The sequence below is a fragment of the Rana temporaria genome, chromosome 3 (genome assembly GCF_905171775.1).
Source record: "Rana temporaria chromosome 3, aRanTem1.1, whole genome shotgun sequence".
Classification (NCBI taxonomy): Eukaryota; Metazoa; Chordata; class Amphibia; order Anura; family Ranidae; genus Rana; species Rana temporaria.
The window spans coordinates 55996370-56019537 of NC_053491.1; the positions used below are offsets into that span (position 1 = coordinate 55996370).

At 39.8% G+C, this 23168-nt stretch overlaps 1 protein-coding gene across 2 annotated transcripts in view; it reads right to left on the reverse strand.

The window, feature by feature from the left end:
• Positions 1-6098: 6098 nt before the first annotated feature.
• HDGFL3 (HDGF like 3) overlaps positions 6099-23168 on the reverse strand; it is an 86527-nt gene continuing 69457 nt past the window's right edge. The window contains exons 7-8 of one of the 2 annotated variants that reach the window (XM_040342607.1): positions 8499-8582; positions 6099-6767 (exon numbers count right to left, since the gene is read on the reverse strand). In XM_040342607.1, coding sequence (XP_040198541.1) covers positions 8529-8582 — 54 coding nt within the window. In that variant the 3' untranslated portion in view covers positions 6099-6767; positions 8499-8528. The remainder of the gene's footprint in view (positions 6768-8498; positions 8583-23168) is intronic. The other variant, XM_040342608.1, reaches the window with a different exon arrangement.

Sequence of the window (23168 nt, forward strand, 5' to 3'; positions counted from 1 at the left end):
GTCACTTTTTTTTTTTTTTTAGTTAAATAGCTTCCTTTACCTTACTGCAGTCCTGGTTTCATGTCCTCATTGTTCGTTTTTGCTCTGATGTTGCTGTAATCCTTCTCTGTTCTGAACAGTCTGTTTCCTGATGAAAAAAGTCATGGGAGCTTTCTCTCTGTGGTCACTAATCAAGGAGGTGTGATTACTGTGTGTCTAAAACCCCTCAACACCAATCAGTTTAGTTTTCCAAACCATCACTGCCCTGTATTGGCTCTTTGTCTCTGTTCATTACAGAAGCATGAAACAGCATGCAAAAACGAAACTGAAACTACAGGTACATTATATGATTGATTGTTATCAATTTTTTATCATTTTTTAAAGTAATCAGTTAACTATTATGTCACTATACCTTGTAAACAGTCATTTCAGCAAAACAAAATGTTTCCTTTACAACTCCTTTAACTGTTCTGAAAGCCTCTACTTCATGATGGATGAAGTAGGTAGAAATGTACTTTGCTTACTAGAACTTTAAAAAAATGCCTTAAAGTATTACTAAACCCAGGACCCTGCATTCACTATATCTGGTCTCCCCAATGGGCACAGAATATGGAAATGAAAAATGCAATTATTTTAGTAAACATAAGCTGCTAAATACCTTTTCTAAACAGCAGTTAGAGCAGTCTTATGACTTCTATCTGTGTTCAGCCAAGAACTGGTAAAAGCTTGTAGGAGTTTTCTGACTGACCTATGTCGTGGAAGAATTCCCTCGGCTTTGTACGCAAATGCACACCTCACCAAAATGTGCACTTCCAGCGTCTCAATGCACACAAAGCACAAAACAATTCCCTTGTGCTTAAAAGCACGTTTGTATCAAGCTCTTTGTACAAGGAATGTGAAGTACTTCATGGCACCAGGAAGAGTCAGAAACCAATGCTGCTTCTGGCTGGAATCTCAAGCTTCTGCCCTGAGCACAGGAAACTCAAAATCTTTTATTCATTGAAAACAAAAGAATAACAAAGCAGGAAGTGATGGCCCCAACAGCCAATCACGTCCCTCAATACAAAATCACATGACAGGAAATGACAAACAGAAAAGGGGAGGGCACTCAAAGAAAGGCAGGGGCAGGAAATGCACACACCCCATCTTAGCCAGCATGGATCCCATTCAGACATTGTTCAAAGTAAAACAATATCTGAATTAAGATCATTCTACGTGTTCTTATAGGCTCGAGACAATCTGCGGGGACATTGCTACTGCTGTTGTCAATATACGGTACAAGTACACCGACAAGACAGATATCAAGGTCCTCTCACACAGATATGTATCCATAAAGGATAACGAAGTCCGCAAGAGAGATATAATAGGTTTCTCTCGTTATGCGGACTTCGCTTCTCTAATGTGCATAGTCATTGGAAAGCAAGCAGTACAGCGCATTGCGCTTGATATCTACAAACCAATAAATGCCCACACACACAGAGAACATGTTTCAATCCCATAAGAAGGTTTTCATACTAACGGTTTTTACTGCTGGTCTTGATTCAACCCAAGTGCGCTCTACTAGAGCGCTCCTCGATTAAACGTCAGACACAGGGAGACAGATGACAATCTATAAAACACACATCCTAGAATAAAATATCCACATATATAAAATTTTCCACAACACCTATGAGATTGCAAGACCCCTGACCCTCTGTCTGGACAGTGCTGATTGGCCCTGTGCTGATCACATGCAATCTCCTAATAAAAAATAAAAAAACTCTCTAGCAATACACACTAAACTGAGCATGAGCAGCCTGACTCCACAGACACTTTTTTTTATTAGGAAATTATTATGAGTCAGTGGAAGAAGGGCAGGATGTGCAAATATTCTAGGAACAGGAGAGTTCTTATTTTGTAATGGAAGAGTTGATGTGACAGTAATGTAAGAAACCAAACATATAGGATACTAGAGGTTTTATACAAAAAACATTTAGTAAATATGTTCTGTACCTTTTTTTTTTATTGTACTACATATGACTTATATCTGATACAACCCACAATGTACAAAACAATAACCCTTAATCACTAATACAATCATAGCCGACACCGCCGTTTACAGAAGTTCTGTTTTAATATCTGCATTACACATACTGTAAATAAAGTCAAGTGTGACCTAATTCACTCTTACCATCTTTAACCTTACTTTTGACACACATCCAGAGTGTTTATTTTGTAAAAACAGCTATACATCTTTATATGTGATGTGTTTCAACTACAAACACTGGAAATGCAAAAGATGCAAAAAACGAGCAGAACAAATATAGAGAAAATAAAAAGCTTTCACTGAAAAAATGCAATAAAATAAATAAAAATCTATTATCACAACAGCAACATTCACAAGAAAAGACATTCTGGAATGATTATTTATTAGTATTATAGTTTTTACCTAGGTAGAAAATAATCCTATATTCTTCTTCAATCTCTATATTAACAGATCGTACATGACAAAATGTGTTACCATATTTCTCATGGAGGGTGGCTGTTCTTCATTGTGGGTGCTTACATACTTGACATTCTTCAGACTGCCCCGTGTTCTGGTGACTTTGGGGGCGACCCTTGAGTGAAATGGATGGATTGTGAAGATTTGTGGGAGGTGTTGGATTGCTTTGTCCCCGGGTCCAAGATCACAATGTTTTCTATGAACCTACTACTGATGTTCTATAACTATACCTCCCATACAATCCCCATGGATTCACTGGCCACCCAGTGGCTTTAAGCTGCTTTTAGCAGTTGTCATTTTAGGTAACAATGTAAAGGCTGCTGACAAGACTGGATGTCTAAAAAATCATCTGAAGCAGGAAATTGACATGAAGCAAAGGCAGAACTCTTTCAGTATTCTCAGTTCATTGCCAGAGCGTTTTTTTGAAAAATAATTTGAGGCCAGATTACCTAAAATCCCCAAAACATTATATATTTTGTGAAAGCAGACTCCCTAAAGTATAACATTGTGGTAGTTCCAGATTGTTATGCCACACAATATTAGTGAAACAGTCTATCAAGCTAAAATTTTGATAAAAACTCACTAAAGTTAATTTTATGTTACCCAATTTTTTTTTATAAAATATAAAAGTTTGTAACATGTTCAGAAAGGTGAACGTATCCTTTAGGTTGCACCGTATGTATGCTTGGGCATACATCTATCTCACAGTTAGGTTGGAACCTCTCTAGTACTCACACCATCCTGTACCTCTGTGAATGCTGCCACTTTCCAGCAAAAGCTGAGGGTAGGATACAGGATACCCTGATGCAAATGTATCTGTACAATGGTATTTGCAATTTGCAGAAAATGACCCTTATAATGCCTTGGTATAAAAACATGGTTTTGGTGTGGGTTAGAGGGTGCAAATCATTACTAAATAGCTATGATTTTATTGGCAATCACAGCTGCTGAAATAAACAGACATCTCTTGTCATACAAGTCATTTATTTAGAAGTGGTTATAAGGGGTGCTCAACCTATTGGAGCCATTTTAGTGATTTGGTAACCGGTCATGCGCTACAATGAAATTAAATGGTTCAGAATTTAATCTTTTTTATTTTAAATAACATATTGAAGATTTTCAACAACCATCAGGATCATCATTTTCTGTGGGACCAATCCCTGTTGGATGCATACCCAATCACAAAAAGAAAGAAGACAGAAGGTCCCGATCTGACCCATTGTGTGAAAGGGGCCAAGGCTGCTTTTACACTGATGTGCTGCGGTTTACCCACACCACGGGTGCAGCACTGTGCACCTGTGGGTTAACTGCACTTTTCCATAGACTTATATTACATCTTGCAAGTTTGGTGCACTTTCTGAAAGGAAATAATTAAAGTCTATGGTTCAGTGCAGCAAACTCATAGGAAAGCAGCAGGTACACCGCCCTGCACCTGCGGATCAGTGTGGAAGCCGCCTAATAACACTTTTTTTTAAAGTGTCCATATATGCTCATTGCAAAACTATGATGTTTAATAAACTGACCTTTTATCTTTCAGTTTCTGCTGGCATCGCTGGCTGTTAGAAAGGTTCCTGTCCCAGGCGGAGTGATACCAAATGCACTTCGCCTGGGAGCCGGTGCTATACAGGGCACATTAGCTTATCCTGCTCCTGCTTCCTCCGGCACCGGCTTCATCCACTGTGATTCTCTGGGGAGGTGGGTTGCAAACCCGCAATCTGCGCTTGCCACCCCAGAGCAGGAGCAGGAGGTTGTGGTCCATATCAGAGGGCTCCTGGTTGAGCACCCCTGATTTATCATGATTAGCACTTTCTCTAGATTTGAGACAATGAATTAAAAGACAGAGGATGTACCAGTTAATGTATTGCATTAACGTTTAACAACATTAGCAGAGAATTAAAATTCAGAGAATAAGAAAGGGGGCACAATAGGAGCCCACTTAAGTGGGATTGTGGCCATCACATGTGTAAAGATGGTTAAGGGTTAAAATTTAATATCGGTGGGTATGCAGTAGTTGTATTTGATGTTCTAATTTTAGGTACTGTGGCATTAAAATCTGGGATCAACAGCCAGCCAATGGGATGCTTCAGAAGTTTCTGGTAGCCAGGAAGGCTTTATAAGGATTGGCTGGGCTGGGAATCTCCCTCTTTCCTGTCAGCACAGCAGCGGTGGAAGAACTCCCTCCCTCCCCTGTCGCGGTAATTTTTATGTGGTAGGCGTCGCCCTGGATGTCTAGGGGGGACGTGCTATTTCTTGATGTAATAAGGTAATGCTGCTTGAGTTCCAAAAACTAAGCAGTTGCACACATTTGGTTGTTTTTCTTTAAAATATGATTTTCTGATGTTGAATAATAAAATAAAATTTATATGGTTGATTTAATTTATTGTGTTTAAACCAATAAAAATACCGCGGCCTTTATTTGCCAAACATTGGGTCAGTGTATTTATTTGATTGTGCCTGGAGTAATGTTGTACGGGAATGTGTGTGGCCTACAGTCCCATTAAACCCTACATTAAAACTGTCCGAGTCACATTTGTTTCATGTCAAAATACAAATTCACATAATTTTTGGAAATCCTTTACATCTTTCTAATACAGAGCTAAAGAAATTGCTAAATAATAATAATAGCAGTTTACAGTTACAGAAAAAAAAAACATTCATATTATTATTCCCTTTATCAACCTTTACCTCTTCAATATAAGAGTTTTTAGAGTAATTAATACAGTTCTATCAACAAAGCGATGTATTAAAGCTGCCATTTCACTAGCCTTGGAATGCACAAAAGGTATTCTGTACTAAACCGTAAAATGCATCTAATATTTACATAGGTGAGGTGGGAAGGCTGGGTGGTATAATTTGATTTTTATAGGTTAAGCTCTTTTAGATGGCAGCCAACTTTCCCAACAATGGTTTGGTAAGAAGCTTCATGCTGCATTGTCTCATAAACTTGGAAGCATTACATCATCTTCCACATTTAGTTTCCCAATGTCCACATTCACATCACCACATTTAATGGTAAAGGCAAGCTGTAATATAATCATAGTGTAGGCTGGAGTTGTAGTTAATCTCAGTGGGCACAGTCTGTAAGAGACATGTCCCTTTTGTTATTTGACATTTGCTACAGTGCTCATGAATGCTAAATATCTAGTGCTATGATGACAACACCGTGGGGTTGATTTACTAAAACTGGAGAGTGCAAAATCCAATTTGGTGCAGCTGTACATGTTAGCCAATCAGCTTCTAACTTCAGATTGTTCAAATAAGCTTTGACAAAAAAAAAAAAAAAAAACTGGAAGCCGAGCTGCACCAGAGTTTGCATTCTCCAGTTTTAGTAAATCAACCCCCAATGTGTTTTCATCATTGTAACTTGTGGTAGTGTGTATTAGGACTGTGGGTTTTAGACGGTGTAAAATTGTGCCTCTGAAAACAGAGCTAAAGACCTGCAAGCATGAATCCTAATGCTGGAATCAATACAGGGAAACATTTTAAAGTACCAAAAACATCTCTTGATTCTGCACTGACTTCACAGCCTTTAGGCCTCTTTCACACTGAGGAGCTTGTAAACTGCCAGTAAAACACTGACCGCTTTTGAAGAGCTTTTCAGGCACTTTTGAAGAGCTTTCAATTAATTTCAATGGAGAGGGGTGTTTTTTCACTGCTCTGTCAGTGCACTGCCCCAGTGTGAAAGCATTCATTGATTTTAATGGAAATACGTTTTTGTAAGCTTTTAAGGTGCTTTTTTTTAGCGTGAAAAGCGCCTCAGTGTGAAAGTGGTCTTAACTGGCTGAGCAATCTCCTAATCTATTCTAGTCAAGTGAGACATTTGTTGGATATTCAGACTGAAGTTGTGGCATTAGGCATTTTTAGGCTATTAAATGATTACAAAGGGGCAATGAAGCTCAGCACATATCAGACTGTGTGATCCGAGCATCAGCAATCACTGCTTTAGCTTGTTATAATGTGGACACTTTATAAATATTGGATGCTTTGCCATACAGTCAATGTAGTAAAGATAAACCAAGTCCATTGGTATGAAAAACAAATCTGCAGTTAAATGTTTGAAGGGTTGGAAAAGTAAGTGCGCACATTGAAGGCTGTGAAATCTGTTTGGATGGCAACTTCATGCAACAGAATAATGTAAAATGATAGGCTGCCCCCCAGAGCTTATACTCTTTTTATGCCAGCAAACACAACAAATAGAACATGATATTATGTATACAAACTGACAATCTCTTGATGGCAACAATTAAATGTGTGGAGTACAGCAAAATATGGACCGCTTCCCGTGGTAATCTGTACTTTCTTAAGTCTGAAAAAAAATAAAAACAATTGTCATGTTAGTTTCAGAAATAATATCTAATGCTACCCTTCATTTATATAAATATTGTCTTCATACCTCATTATTTCAAGCTTTAACTCCCTGTTTAATATTTGTACAAATTAATATAAAGGAAGGGTACTAAATATTTACACAGGAAACATGTGACAAATGTAAAAAATAAAGAAAAAAGTTAACGTGAAGACTAACAGCAAAGTTGGTATGTAACGACAATAAATAATTTTAACCTTCAATATCAGTACATTACAATAGATGAGTCCTGCAGGTGCAGTTATCTATGGCAGAGGTGATTGTACCTGTGGCTGTCTCCAGCTCTGTCGGAACTAATACTACCCAGCATGCCACCTCGTAATTTTCTTCATTGTAATGCAATGACTGTTATATGGGGCACACCAGAATCTAATAATGTGTAACATGTTAATTAATACTTTAACGGAGTATACAAATATATCATCTGATATACGCTGATCATTCATAACATTGTGATCACCCACCTAGTAATGAGTTGGTCCTCCTATTCACCATCAAAACAGCTCTAACCCATTGAGGAATGGATAACAAAGTAACATCCACATTTATGGCAGGACCCAAAGTTTTCCAGCAAAACATCGCCCAAAGCATCACATTGCCTCCACCTGCTTGCTTTCTGAATATCCTGGTATAATCTCTTCCTCAGGTAAGTGATGCACACAAACCCGACCATCCACATAATGTAAAAAAAAAATTAATTTACCAGACCAGGCCACCTTCTTGCATTGCTTTGTGGTCCATTTCTAATTCTCACATGCCCATTATAAGGCGCTATTAGCTGTGGACACGGGTCTGCATGGGGACCACTGATCAGCCTATGGCTATGCGGCTCCATACACAACAAACTGCGATGCACTGTGTGTTCTGACACCTTTCTATTGGAACCTATATTAACTTTTTCAGCAATTTGAGCTTCTATAGGACTGGACTACACAGGCCACCCTTCGCTCCCCACCTGCATCAATGAGCCTTAGTCCCTGTTGCTAGTTTTCCTTCCTTGGACCACTTTTGGCCGGTCCTGACCACTGCAGACCAGGAACATCCCATAAGAGCTGCAGTTTTGGAGTTGCTCTGACCCAGTCGTTCAACCATTACAATTTGGCGCATGTCAAAGTCACTAAATTCCTTACACTTGCCCATTTTTTCTGCTTTCAACACATTAATTTAAGGGAAAACAAGTTCACCTGCTGCCTAATATATCCAACTTATTTTCAGATGCCATTATAACGAGATAATCAATATTACTCACTTTACCTGTCAGTGATCATAATGCTATTGATGATCAGTCTATATAAATAAAATGCTAACAAACTAATACCGATGATTGAAAAAATATTACATATTCTGTGCACATTTCTTCAAGAGAGCAAGACATTTTATTAATTAAAATATAATCATTGACCAGTCATAAATAAGCTAAATGGAAGAAAACACTTTCGGAGTTGGACTTCTGCTACATAATTTGTTAAAATTAACAGCTAATGCGTGCAGCAAAACACAGATAGCTGTGAACCCATCGATTGGCCATGGTCACTGGATGGATCTTTTTAGTCAGGGATAACATTCCAGAAGCTGTGATGTTATAAATCTGTTTGCGTCATTAAAGAACATCCAGGTACAGAATATTTAGCAGCACTTTGCTTCATGTTACACAGGTAATTGTATGCTCACCAAATCTTGCATGTGTGCCACTAAGATTTATTATTTCTCTTTAGCATCTGTGCCTTTCTTACGGGCCCCTCTTGCATAAACATTCTGCAGGAAAATCACAGAACACCCAATAAAACCTTCACTTCAAGCATTGTTCGGAAAGTCTTATCATAACAAGGATGGACATTCTTTGTGGCTTTTACATGGCCTTATAAATAAACTGCAAAAATAATTAACAATGATAATAATATTACATGCATTTACCTTAAAGTTCTCTGCAAATAACCTTGTTTTGACTGACACTTAATTAAGAATTAAATTATAGAACTATTAAAAAGCTGAAATCTGTTCACATTTTTTTACTGGATTGAAACTACCGCTTGCCAAAGAGTAATTCCAATTTTTCGAGAAAACAATCCCTTTTGGGTCAATTATGTACATTGCAGGGATTTAAACAAACTTTGCTGCAGATTCCGACTTGTTTCTCTTTGAAGAAATGTTTGATTGCATCAATTTGCAAAGTCAATCTGAATGGGAGTATCTCACCAAAAAAATCACACAAACAGGAAATAACATTTCTGGAGGTGATCCGTACCCCATCTGTGTACAGGATGCCTCTAGATGATCATATTGCATTGAATTTGAAAGAATTTGATTTGAAAAGAAAAGGTATTTTTAATAACGTTAAAGTGGAAGTAAACTTTTTTTTTTTATTTACTTGTACCTACAGGTAAGCCTATAAGGCTTATACAATAAGACTTACCTGTAGGTACAGTGAATATCTCCTAAACTTTTATGCACCACTGTAAATTACAATTTGGCTTTTGTAGCATTTGTATACACTATATTATATTACTTATTTTTTTTAACAGAAAATGCTATATATTTTTTTCCCCACAAAAGTGGAGTTATCCATTAAAGATCACGGATTTGGTTTTAAATAGAATTAGAATTAGAATTAGAACTCATTATACATTTAATCACGTCTTTCAAGTTTTTGGGTTGGTCAAGATTCACAGGCTGTAGGGAATGAGGTTTGCTGAAGAAATAGCCTTACTTCCAGAGAAATGTCAATGGATCAGAGGAGAACTCATTGGAAACAAAAGAAGAAAAGTTGCATATGAAAGTAACAAAAATTGTTAAGATACCTCAAGGATAATTGATCAGCACACAAAGGGCCTAATCCTCAAAAAAATGGCGCAACGTAACTTTTTCCATTTAAGTTACACCGCCGCAAAATCTCTAACTAAGTGCCCGATCCACAAAGCACTTACCTAGAAATTTTGAGCGGTGTAACTTAAATCGGGCCGGCGCAAGGCGTTCCTCTTCTCCAGGGGGTGATTACCATTTAAATGAGGCGCGCTCCCGCGCCGTCCGTACTGCGCATGCTCGTGACGTCATTTTCCCGACGTGCATAGCGCGAAATTACATTACGTCGGGCTTTGTGGATTGCGACGGGACAATAAAGTTGCGTCGGGTAAAAAAAAAAGATACGGCGCCAAAAAAAAAAAAAATTCAAATTTAAAAAAAGTCGCGAGCAAGAAAGGTCTGTTTTTACAAGGTGTAAACAGTTTACACCTTGTAAAAGCAGCCCTAATTTTGCGTTTGCAAAATTAAACTTATGGAGAAAAAACGAAGCTGAAAAGCTTCGTGGATCTCCGTAAGTCCTAATTTGCATACCCGAGGCGGCATTTCGACGCGAAATGCCCCCAGCGGCGGATGCGGTACTGCATCCTAAGATCCGGCAGTGTAATTCAATTACACATGCCGGATCTTCGTCCTAACTATGGGAAACTGATTCTGTGGATCAGTTCCATAGTTAGGACCAGGGATACGACGGAGTAACAGCAGTTAATCCGTCGTATCTTTTTTGAGGATTTGGCCCAAAGTATCCACAGCTACAATCGGACTAGAAGGGTGAAGGTTCTGTGTTGTGAAAAAATCTATAATGATAGTAACAATGGGTGATCTATAGAATGCGCCCTAAAAAGTCGCCCACCGTTGCGCCTATGGAGGAGTGGATGATGCCTAGCTGCTGTTTAGAAGATAATAAGTGAACAAAAAGAATGTAAGATGATGAAACTCTCTAAGGAGTGTCAACAAATTAAAACAGCGCTATCAAATAACTGTGCATATTTGACTATATAAAATACATTACTACAACCCATATGTAATGATATACAGTGATAATAAACAAAATATATCCAGTTTAAGAAATAAACACTAAACTGTGACTGTAATAATAAACACCCGTGATTGACTTAAACGTGAAGTGAACGCACTGAAAGTGCAAGAGACAGTCTTTAAAAATAATTTAGAACGTGGCCAAACAAAGCAAAGTTCATGTGTATAAGGATCCTGCGATCTTCAAATTTTTTCAAAAACTTCCACCACACCCGACAGTGCTCAGTGACTCCTCCCCCATCAAATGGACACTCACCGGATAGGTATGCCTCACACTCTCGTGTTTTGGCACAAAAAACCTTATCAGATGTAGTTGTTCCCGTCAATAAAGATGTAATCCAAATATGACATCCAATCAGTTCCACATATATGTCAGAGAGAGACAAAAGAAGTGCAAATAGTGTGATACCATCAAAGGTTAAATAGCACACCAAAATAAAACTTCAAACAGTGCACTCACAAACAAAATCTTGTAAAACAGCAGAATATCACATCAAGAAACTCCTTCAAACGTCAAAATGGTGAGAAGCGGTCACGGCGGACCCCCGATCAGCGAGAAAAAGTGAAACCAATTCTCCTACTCACGGTGCCATGGACTTCTGTCAGATGCAGCTGCACATCCACTTAAATAAAAAACTTCAAACGCACTCTGCATCCAAAAACGCAGCACTCACTAGTAAAATTAGACTGTATGGCAATACCCCGACATGTTTCGTTATAAAAACTTATTCATGGGACTAACCACACAGTCATAAATGGTTACCTTATATCTGATGTAGTCAGATCAATCAGCCTATCAGTCCTGGGCATTTTCCCACTTCCTCCAAAACTGTGGGCGGAAGTAAACGATAATCCCAAACTCCTGTGGGCTGACAGCATCATCCACCACCACTGGCTGGTGTATGAATCAATCAGCCAGTGCGATAGGCGTGGCGCCAGTCCCCAGATTCCAATAGGTGAGAGAGTATGTTAATCACATCCCCCAACAGCAGCAGTCTGAGCCAATCACGTGCTGCACAGCGCATCCCGCTCCGCCTACAACGATGGGCGGGCCTAGAGCGCTTATGCAGCCAAAGCTAGGAGGAAGTCAGCGCCTCCTCCATTGGCTGGCTGTCTTACCCAGCAGCCACAGCGGTAAGCCGACCTGATAGGTCGAGCAGACGCTGCTCATGATAGGCTCGCCGCGGGGAATGGCTTCTAACAGCACAACAGGGGCAAATCAGCTGTTGTATAGGCAGACGTGGGCGGCGGAAATGAGAGGAAAAAAAAAAAAAAAGCCGATTTCCGGGTGTCCCCGTGACCACGAATCACATCTACAGCACAATCATTACACTGTGTTTATATTGAATAGCCATACAACAGTTCCTAATTAAGTCATCAGCTGATATATATCAATCATGCGCTGGAGTATATCAACAAATACATATAAAAACATTTGTCACTGGATGAAGGCAATAGTCAGTTAAAATAAATTAATAACATTTTGCATTAGTACATATTAGTATCAAACGCTAATTGCAAATTCATATAAATGATTAAATATATATAATTAAAATATATCTAAAATATGTAAGAAATGCATTAAAAATGAAACTCGATAGAATCAATCTAAAACTGGAACTAAATACAAGTGGTGAATTAGTGATCGCTGAGCTGATCGCAAATGGTCACCGATAACACCCCCACTGGAGAAGGGATTAATTAATAGCAAAATATCAGATAAATGAATAAAAGAGTACATATACTGTAAAGATGCCAGAAAGGGTAATACTAAACCCACGGAGGGAAAGGTGTGGGTATGATAAATGTCTAAGAATTATTGATGAAGCAATTCAAGTCTACCTCTATATTCAACCCCCGCGGAAAAAGACATTTTAGCAAGAATATCCAGTGAGTTTCGCGCTGTGAAAGGTCACGGACTCTGTGTGACCCCCTCCAAGATGGGTAAACCACATCTATGCCACAAAATTGAGCAAGCGTGGGGTCCTGGTTATGTACCTTTTTAAAATGCATGGAAACGCTATGTTCCTCAAAGCCTTTTTTAATATTTGCTAGGTGTTCTGATATGCGGATTCTTAGAAGTCTTTTAGTCCTCCCAACATATAATAACCCGCATGGGCACCATAGCAAATATACAACATATGACGAGTTGCATGTACTGAATTCTTTAATGTCAAACATTGTGCCATCGGAGCTGGTAACTTTGTTAATTCCTTTGTTGTGTTCTTTCACCGTGCGGCAGCAAATACACCTTCTGCAAGGAAAGAATCCTTTCAGATCTATTTTCAATTGGCGATCAGGTGGATCCAATATTTTGCGGACCACTCTATCGCCAAAATTGGGCGCACGTCTATATATAAAACGTGGCTGCTGAGGAATCACTCCACCCAGATGTCTATCTCTGCTGAGGATGTGCCAGTGTTTCTTATATATGGTTTCAATTTCCTTATATTGGATGTGGAAGCCCGTCAGGAAGCTCCACTGGTGTTCATTTGTGGATGGTTCTTCTATTTTCTTCTTAAAACAGTCTTCTCTCGGCTTCTCTGCGATCTCTTGAATCATTGACACCAGGTTGATCTCATCATATCCCTTTTGAGCAAATCTCTTCTTCAGTACATTCGCCTGCTCAAAATAATCTGAGTCATCAGTGCAGTTTCGGCGCACTCGGAGAAATTGCCCTTTAGGGATATTCTTTATCCAAGCAGGGTGGTGTCCACTTCTGATCGATAGATAACTGTTTCGATCAGTGCTTTTAAAGTACACCTTTGTTTTCAACCTGTCATTACATCTTTCTATAGTTACATCCAAGAAGTTAACTGAACACGCACTGATCACATATTCCAGTTTAATGTTGTTCACATTGTTGTTCAATACTTCAAGGAAAACTTTGAGATCTGTTTCCGATCCCTGCCAGATCAAAAAGATGTCGTCAATGTATCTCCGATAGAAGATAAGTTGAGATCTTTGATCTCTGAAGATACTTTTGTCCTCCCACTCCGCCATAAACAGGTTGGCGAGGCTAGGGGCATATTTAGCTCCCATAGCCACGCCAACCTGTTGTGAAAAAAAGAAACCATCGAACCAAAAATAATTATGCGACATACAGAAATCGAGGGCTTGACCCAAAAATCTTTTTTGTGTAAACGGGATCTCCTCCCTCTTACTCAATGCCCAATTGAGTGCCAGAGCAGCGTCCTCATGCTGTATTATAGTATATAGTGAGGCGACATCCGCCGTCACAAGGAAGGTTTCAGTACCTGGATTTATTCTTATATCCTCCAGGGATATGAGCAGATCAGCTGTATCCTTTAAGTATGCTTTGGTTTCCCGCACACTTGGCTGGAGGAATTTGTCCAAGTATTCACCTAACCTTGCCGTGACGGACCCAATGCCGTTCACTATTGGACGGGCCGGTGGCATGGTTGCATGTTTGTGTATCTTCGGTAAGGTGTAGATAACCGGAACTCTACACACAGAAGGAGCCAAATATGCTTTCTCTTTAATATTCAGGGCATTGATCTGGAAACCCCATTGTATTAAGGAATCCAGTTGTGTTTTGTATGCTTCTGTAGGGTCAGAATTCAACCTCTTATAGGTGGTTCGATCTTCCAACAGTGTGGACAATTGCTGATGATAATAGTCTTTGTCCATCACTACTACTCCGCCCCCCTTATCAGCAGGGCGGATAATGATGTTCTTTTTGTCTTCCAGTAGCTTGATACCTTCCCTGATATACTCAGGATTGATATCTTTTTTCTGTGGCAGATCTTCTATATCTTTTAGCACAAGCTGTTTAAAGACTTCAATGTAGTGATTGTTGGAACTATAGAAAGATGTAATGACAGGTTGAAAACAAAGGTGTACTTTAAAAGCACTGATCGAAACAGTTATCTATCGATCAGAAGTGGACACCACCCTGCTTGGATAAAGAATATCCCTAAAGGGCAATTTCTCCGAGTGCGCCGAAACTGCACTGATGACTCAGATTATTTTGAGCAGGCGAATGTACTGAAGAAGAGATTTGCTCAAAAGGGATATGATGAGATCAACCTGGTGTCAATGATTCAAGAGATCGCAGAGAAGCCGAGAGAAGACTGTTTTAAGAAGAAAATAGAAGAACCATCCACAAATGAACACCAGTGGAGCTTCCTGACGGGCTTCCACATCCAATATAAGGAAATTGAAACCATATATAAGAAACACTGGCACATCCTCAGCAGAGATAGACATCTGGGTGGAGTGATTCCTCAGCAGCCACGTTTTATATATAGACGTGCGCCCAATTTTGGCGATAGAGTGGTCCGCAAAATATTGGATCCACCTGATCGCCAATTGAAAATAGATCTGAAAGGATTCTTTCCTTGCAGAAGGTGTATTTGCTGCCGCACGGTGAAAGAACACAACAAAGGAATTAACAAAGTTACCAGCTCCGATGGCACAATGTTTGACATTAAAGAATTCAGTACATGCAACTCGTCATATGTTGTATATTTGCTATGGTGCCCATGCGGGTTATTATATGTTGGGAGGACTAAAAGACTTCTAAGAATCCGCATATCAGAACACCTAGCAAATATTAAAAAAGGCTTTGAGGAACATAGCGTTTCCATGCATTTTAAAAAGGTACATAACCAGGACCCCACGCTTGCTCAATTTTGTGGCATAGATGTGGTTTACCCATCTTGGAGGGGGTCACACAGAGTCCGTGACCTTTCACAGCGCGAAACTCACTGGATATTCTTGCTAAAATGTCTTTTTCCGCGGGGGTTGAATATAGAGGTAGACTTGAATTGCTTCATCAATAATTCTTAGACATTTATCATACCCACACCTTTCCCTCCGTGGGTTTAGTATTACCCTTTCTGGCATCTTTACAGTATATGTACTCTTTTATTCATTTATCTGATATTTTGCTATTAATTAATCCCTTCTCCAGTGGGGGTGTTATCGGTGACCATTTGCGATCAGCTCAGCGATCACTAATTCACCACTTGTATTTAGTTCCAGTTTTAGATTGATTCTATCGAGTTTCATTTTTAATGCATTTCTTACATATTTTAGATATATTTTAATTATATATATTTAATCATTTATATGAATTTGCAATTAGCGTTTGATACTAATATGTACTAATGCAAAATGTTATTAATTTATTTTAACTGACTATTGCCTTCATCCAGTGACAAATGTTTTTATATGTATTTGTTGATATACTCCAGCGCATGATTGATATATATCAGCTGATGACTTAATTAGGAACTGTTGTATGGCTATTCAATATAAACACAGTGTAATGATTGTGCTGTAGATGTGATTCGTGGTCACGGGGACACCCGGAAATCGGCTTTTTTTTTTTTTTTCCTCTCATTTCCGCCGCCCACGTCTGCCTATACAACAGCTGATTTGCCCCTGTTGTGCTGTTAGAAGCCATTCCCCGCGGCGAGCCTATCATGAGCAGCGTCTGCTCGACCTATCAGGTCGGCTTACCGCTGTGGCTGCTGGGTAAGACAGCCAGCCAATGGAGGAGGCGCTGACTTCCTCCTAGCTTTGGCTGCATAAGCGCTCTAGGCCCGCCCATCGTTGTAGGCGGAGCGGGATGCGCTGTGCAGCACGTGATTGGCTCAGACTGCTGCTGTTGGGGGATGTGATTAACATACTCTCTCACCTATTGGAATCTGGGGACTGGCGCCACGCCTATCGCACTGGCTGATTGATTCATACACCAGCCAGTGGTGGTGGATGATGCTGTCAGCCCACAGGAGTTTGGGATTATCGTTTACTTCCGCCCACAGTTTTGGAGGAAGTGGGAAAATGCCCAGGACTGATAGGCTGATTGATCTGACTACATCAGATATAAGGTAACCATTTATGACTGTGTGGTTAGTCCCATGAATAAGTTTTTATAACGAAACATGTCGGGGTATTGCCATACAGTCTAATTTTACTAGTGAGTGCTGCGTTTTTGGATGCAGAGTGCGTTTGAAGTTTTTTATTTAAGTGGATGTGCAGCTGCATCTGACAGAAGTCCATGGCACCGTGAGTAGGAGAATTGGTTTCACTTTTTCTCGCTGATCGGGGGTCCGCCGTGACCGCTTCTCACCATTTTGACGTTTGAAGGAGTTTCTTGATGTGATATTCTGCTGTTTTACAAGATTTTGTTTGTGAGTGCACTGTTTGAAGTTTTATTTTGGTGTGCTATTTAACCTTTGATGGTATCACACTATTTGCACTTCTTTTGTCTCTCTCTGACATATATGTGGAACTGATTGGATGTCATATTTGGATTACATCTTTATTGACGGGAACAACTACATCTGATAAGGTTTTTTGTGCCAAAACACGAGAGTGTGAGGCATACCTATCCGGTGAGTGTCCATTTGATGGGGGAGGAGTCACTGAGCACTGTCGGGTGTGGTGGAAGTTTTTGAAAAAATTTGAAGATCGCAGGATCCTTATACACATGAACTTTGCTTTGTTTGGCCACGTTCTAAATTATTTTTAAAGACTGTCTCTTGCACTTTCAGTGCGTTCACTTCACGTTTAAGTCAATCACGGGTGTTTATTATTACAGTCACAGTTTAGTGTTTATTTCTTAAACTGGATATATTTTGTTTATTATCACTGTATATCATTACATATGGGTTGTAGTAATGTATTTTATATAGTCAAATATGCACAGTTATTTGATAGCGCTGTTTTAATTTGTTGACACTCCTTAGAGAGTTTCATCATCTTACATTCTTTTTGTTCACTTATTATCTTCTAAACAGCAGCTAGGCATCATCCACTCCTCCATAGGCGCAACGGTGGGCGACTTTTTAGGGCGCATTCTATAGATCACCCATTGTTACTATCATCTTTATTTTTTAACCGTGTGCAGCCATGGACGCTATCGACTTTTTGTCCAACAGACAAATAAGTGCTGACTCTATTTTTTCCTCCAGTCAAGAAATGACAGACTGTGAGGAAGATTATCCCAGCATCCTGAAGGCATTAGATAACCTGTTAGAGAAACAGGTAAAGGCCTGGTGGGATGTTTTCACATTCGAACACTACAACAAAGAGGGTCTAATTTTTAGGAGTCTGAGGTGGGAAGTCACCCCTCAAGACGGTCTTACTGATGTAAAGTATATGGATGAATGGCTTAATTTTTTTAATAAAGTCGGGAAAGAACTACAGGTTCTGGTTCTGAAGAGGAAACAAATTAAACTAAGTCTAATTAATGAAAAAATTAAAATCATACAAAAACAATTAGAGCCAATCAAGGAATCAGAAATGATCAAAGAGTTCAACAATAGTATGAAAAAGAAACTGGAGAAGGTAGATAGGGACACTCAGAAAAGGAAAGTAAAAAAGTACAACCGAGATTCTGAGGATTTTAAAAACAGCAAAATTTACGCATGGCAGAGTAATACAGGCTCTGAAGGAGATCCAGTGAATGACACAACAGAACAACAGCAGTCTAAAACGAGTGTTGCTGCTCTAAAGAAGGATTCAGGAAAACCTAAGGGTCCTTTGAAAAAAGCTGACCATACGGGAGGAAACCACCCACGCAATAACTTACCGCAAGGTGTTAAGGGTGGGCATCCCGAATCATATTATGAATCACCCGGACCACCACGCCATAATAGGGAGAATGGTCAGTATAGTGGCTATTACCAGTCCCCTCGGCCACAACAACATTATGGTGTTCCAGATCAATCCCACTACTATCCCCAGCAGGATTACCATCAATGGTATCAATACCCTGCATCTGATCAATATCATCACCAACCCCAGTCTGCTTCTTTTTTAGGACAGAGAGGGAGGGGGGGAAGAGGGGGGACTCCGAAGAGGAATTTACAACCAATGAACAGAGGGGGGGAGAAGATTGGTCCACCTTATCTGATGAACAGAGCTGGGGAATACCTGCAAAGAGAAGAAGGGGGTGCAGGGCTGGAAGACGCAAGCAATCCGAAAAAAAGAGCAAGGAGAACATAGGAGCTGGTATCTACAATTTAAGTCGGGTTACTTTGAGTGCAAAAGAACTCAACGTATTAGATACAGGCCTAAAATGTGCCCCTAGAAAGGCCATGAATAAGTTTAACATCTATATTGATACCCACAAGTTTATCAGAACATTAAATTTGAAAAAATATTTTCTGAGCCACCCAGTCGAAGCATCAATGAGGAGCACTACAGCCAATAGGAACATAGACAGTGGGTTGAAGAATAAATCGCTCTTCAACCCCCAAAATTCCAACAATCACTACATTGAAGTCTTTAAACAGCTTGTGCTAAAAGATATAGAAGATCTGCCACAGAAAAAAGATATCAATCCTGAGTATATCAGGGAAGGTATCAAGCTACTGGAAGACAAAAAGAACATCATTATCCGCCCTGCTGATAAGGGGGGCGGAGTAGTAGTGATGGACAAAGACTATTATCATCAGCAATTGTCCACACTGTTGGAAGATCGAACCACCTATAAGAGGTTGAATTCTGACCCTACAGAAGCATACAAAACACAACTGGATTCCTTAATACAATGGGGTTTCCAGATCAATGCCCTGAATATTAAAGAGAAAGCATATTTGGCTCCTTCTGTGTGTAGAGTTCCGGTTATCTACACCTTACCGAAGATACACAAACATGCAACCATGCCACCGGCCCGTCCAATAGTGAACGGCATTGGGTCCGTCACGGCAAGGTTAGGTGAATACTTGGACAAATTCCTCCAGCCAAGTGTGCGGGAAACCAAAGCATACTTAAAGGATACAGCTGATCTGCTCATATCCCTGGAGGATATAAGAATAAATCCAGGTACTGAAACCTTCCTTGTGACGGCGGATGTCGCCTCACTATATACTATAATACAGCATGAGGACGCTGCTCTGGCACTCAATTGGGCATTGAGTAAGAGGGAGGAGATCCCGTTTACACAAAAAAGATTTTTGGGTCAAGCCCTCGATTTCTGTATGTCGCATAATTATTTTTGGTTCGATGGTTTCTTTTTTTCACAACAGGTTGGCGTGGCTATGGGAGCTAAATATGCCCCTAGCCTCGCCAACCTGTTTATGGCGGAGTGGGAGGACAAAAGTATCTTCAGAGATCAAAGATCTCAACTTATCTTCTATCGGAGATACATTGACGACATCTTTTTGATCTGGCAGGGATCGGAAACAGATCTCAAAGTTTTCCTTGAAGTATTGAACAACAATGTGAACAACATTAAACTGGAATATGTGATCAGTGCGTGTTCAGTTAACTTCTTGGATGTAACTATAGAAAGATGTAATGACAGGTTGAAAACAAAGGTGTACTTTAAAAGCACTGATCGAAACAGTTATCTATCGATCAGAAGTGGACACCACCCTGCTTGGATAAAGAATATCCCTAAAGGGCAATTTCTCCGAGTGCGCCGAAACTGCACTGATGACTCAGATTATTTTGAGCAGGCGAATGTACTGAAGAAGAGATTTGCTCAAAAGGGATATGATGAGATCAACCTGGTGTCAATGATTCAAGAGATCGCAGAGAAGCCGAGAGAAGACTGTTTTAAGAAGAAAATAGAAGAACCATCCACAAATGAACACCAGTGGAGCTTCCTGACGGGCTTCCACATCCAATATAAGGAAATTGAAACCATATATAAGAAACACTGGCACATCCTCAGCAGAGATAGACATCTGGGTGGAGTGATTCCTCAGCAGCCACGTTTTATATATAGACGTGCGCCCAATTTTGGCGATAGAGTGGTCCGCAAAATATTGGATCCACCTGATCGCCAATTGAAAATAGATCTGAAAGGATTCTTTCCTTGCAGAAGGTGTATTTGCTGCCGCACGGTGAAAGAACACAACAAAGGAATTAACAAAGTTACCAGCTCCGATGGCACAATGTTTGACATTAAAGAATTCAGTACATGCAACTCGCCATATGTTGTATATTTGCTATGGTGCCCATGCGGGTTATTATATGTTGGGAGGACTAAAAGACTTCTAAGAATCCGCATATCAGAACACCTAGCAAATATTAAAAAAGGCTTTGAGGAACATAGCGTTTCCATGCATTTTAAAAAGGTACATAACCAGGACCCCACGCTTGCTCAATTTTGTGGCATAGATGTGGTTTACCCATCTTGGAGGGGGTCACACAGAGTCCGTGACCTTTCACAGCGCGAAACTCACTGGATATTCTTGCTAAAATGTCTTTTTCCGTGGGGGTTGAATATAGAGGTAGACTTGAATTGCTTCATCAATAATTCTTAGACATTTATCATACCCACACCTTTCCCTCCGTGGGTTTAGTATTACCCTTTCTGGCATCTTTACAGTATATGTACTCTTTTATTCATTTATCTGATATTTTGCTATTAATTAATCCCTTCTCCAGTGGGGGTGTTATCGGTGACCATTTGCGATCAGCTCAGCGATCACTAATTCACCACTTGTATTTAGTTCCAGTTTTAGATTGATTCTATCGAGTTTCATTTTTAATGCATTTCTTACATATTTTAGATATATTTTAATTATATATATTTAATCATTTATATGAATTTGCAATTAGCGTTTGATACTAATATGTACTAATGCAAAATGTTATTAATTTATTTTAACTGACTATTGCCTTCATCCAGTGACAAATGTTTTTATATGTATTTGTTGATATACTCCAGCGCATGATTGATATATATCAGCTGATGACTTAATTAGGAACTGTTGTATGGCTATTCAATATAAACACAGTGTAATGATTGTGCTGTAGATGTGATTCGTGGTCACGGGGACACCCGGAAATCGGCTTTTTTTTTTTTTTTTCCTCTCATTTCCGCCGCCCACGTCTGCCTATACAACAGCTGATTTGCCCCTGTTGTGCTGTTAGAAGCCATTCCCCGCGGCGAGCCTATCATGAGCAGCGTCTGCTCGACCTATCAGGTCGGCTTACCGCTGTGGCTGCTGGGTAAGACAGCCAGCCAATGGAGGAGGCGCTGACTTCCTCCTAGCTTTGGCTGCATAAGCGCTCTAGGCCCGCCCATCGTTGTAGGCGGAGCGGGATGCGCTGTGCAGCACGTGATTGGCTCAGACTGCTGCTGTTGGGGGATGTGATTAACATACTCTCTCACCTATTGGAATCTGGGGACTGGCGCCACGCCTATCGCACTGGCTGATTGATTCATACACCAGCCAGTGGTGGTGGATGATGCTGTCAGCCCACAGGAGTTTGGGATTATCGTTTACTTCCGCCCACAGTTTTGGAGGAAGTGGGAAAACGCCCAGGACTGATAGGCTGATTGATCTGACTACATCAGATATAAGGTAACCATTTATGACTGTGTGGTTAGTCCCATGAATAAGTTTTTATAACGAAACATGTCGGGGTATTGCCATACAGTCTAATTTTACTAGTGAGTGCTGCGTTTTTGGATGCAGAGTGCGTTTGAAGTTTTTTATTTAAGTGGATGTGCAGCTGCATCTGACAGAAGTCCATGGCACCGTGAGTAGGAGAATTGGTTTCACTTTTTCTCGCTGATCGGGGGTCCGCCGTGACCGCTTCTCACCATTTTGACGTTTGAAGGAGTTTCTTGATGTGATATTCTGCTGTTTTACAAGATTTTGTTTGTGAGTGCACTGTTTGAAGTTTTATTTTGGTGTGCTATTAAACCTTTGATGGTATCACACTATTTGCACTTCTTTTGTCTCTCTCTGACATATATGTGGAACTGATTGGATGTCATATTTGGATTACATCTTTATTGACGGGAACAACTACATCTGATAAGGTTTTTTGTGCCAAAACACGAGAGTGTGAGGCATACCTATCCGGTGAGTGTCCATTTGATGGGGGAGGAGTCACTGAGCACTGTCGGGTGTGGTGGAAGTTTTTGAAAAAATTTGAAGATCGCAGGATCCTTATACACATGAACTTTGCTTTGTTTGGCCACGTTCTAAATTATTTTTAAAGACTGTCTCTTGCACTTTCAGTGCGTTCACTTCACGTTTAAGTCAATCACGGGTGTTTATTATTACAGTCACAGTTTAGTGTTTATTTCTTAAACTGGATATATTTTGTTTATTATCACTGTATATCATTACATATGGGTTGTAGTAATGTATTTTATATAGTCAAATATGCACAGTTATTTGATAGCGCTGTTTTAATTTGTTGACACTCCTTAGAGAGTTTCATCATCTTACATTCTTTTTGTTTAAAAAATCTATAATAACTGCAAATTTAAACATGATGACTGAAAAGTTATGACGAAAATAATTGTAGAGTTCTCTATTCCTGTTACAAGTGCTCTTCACTGCTGATTACATTGTGAAGAATAGATGAGGAAAACATTCAGATCACTTTTAAATTGTTTCTCTTTTCACATACTTTTATCTGAATGGCGCAATCAATAGTATGCAGAAAATGAGATTATGATTATGTTAAACTTGGTGCTTGTTGAATATTGATCCAAGGATACTTATGCTCTTATGCCGCGCACACACGATCATTTTTCGGCATGTAGAAAAAACATTG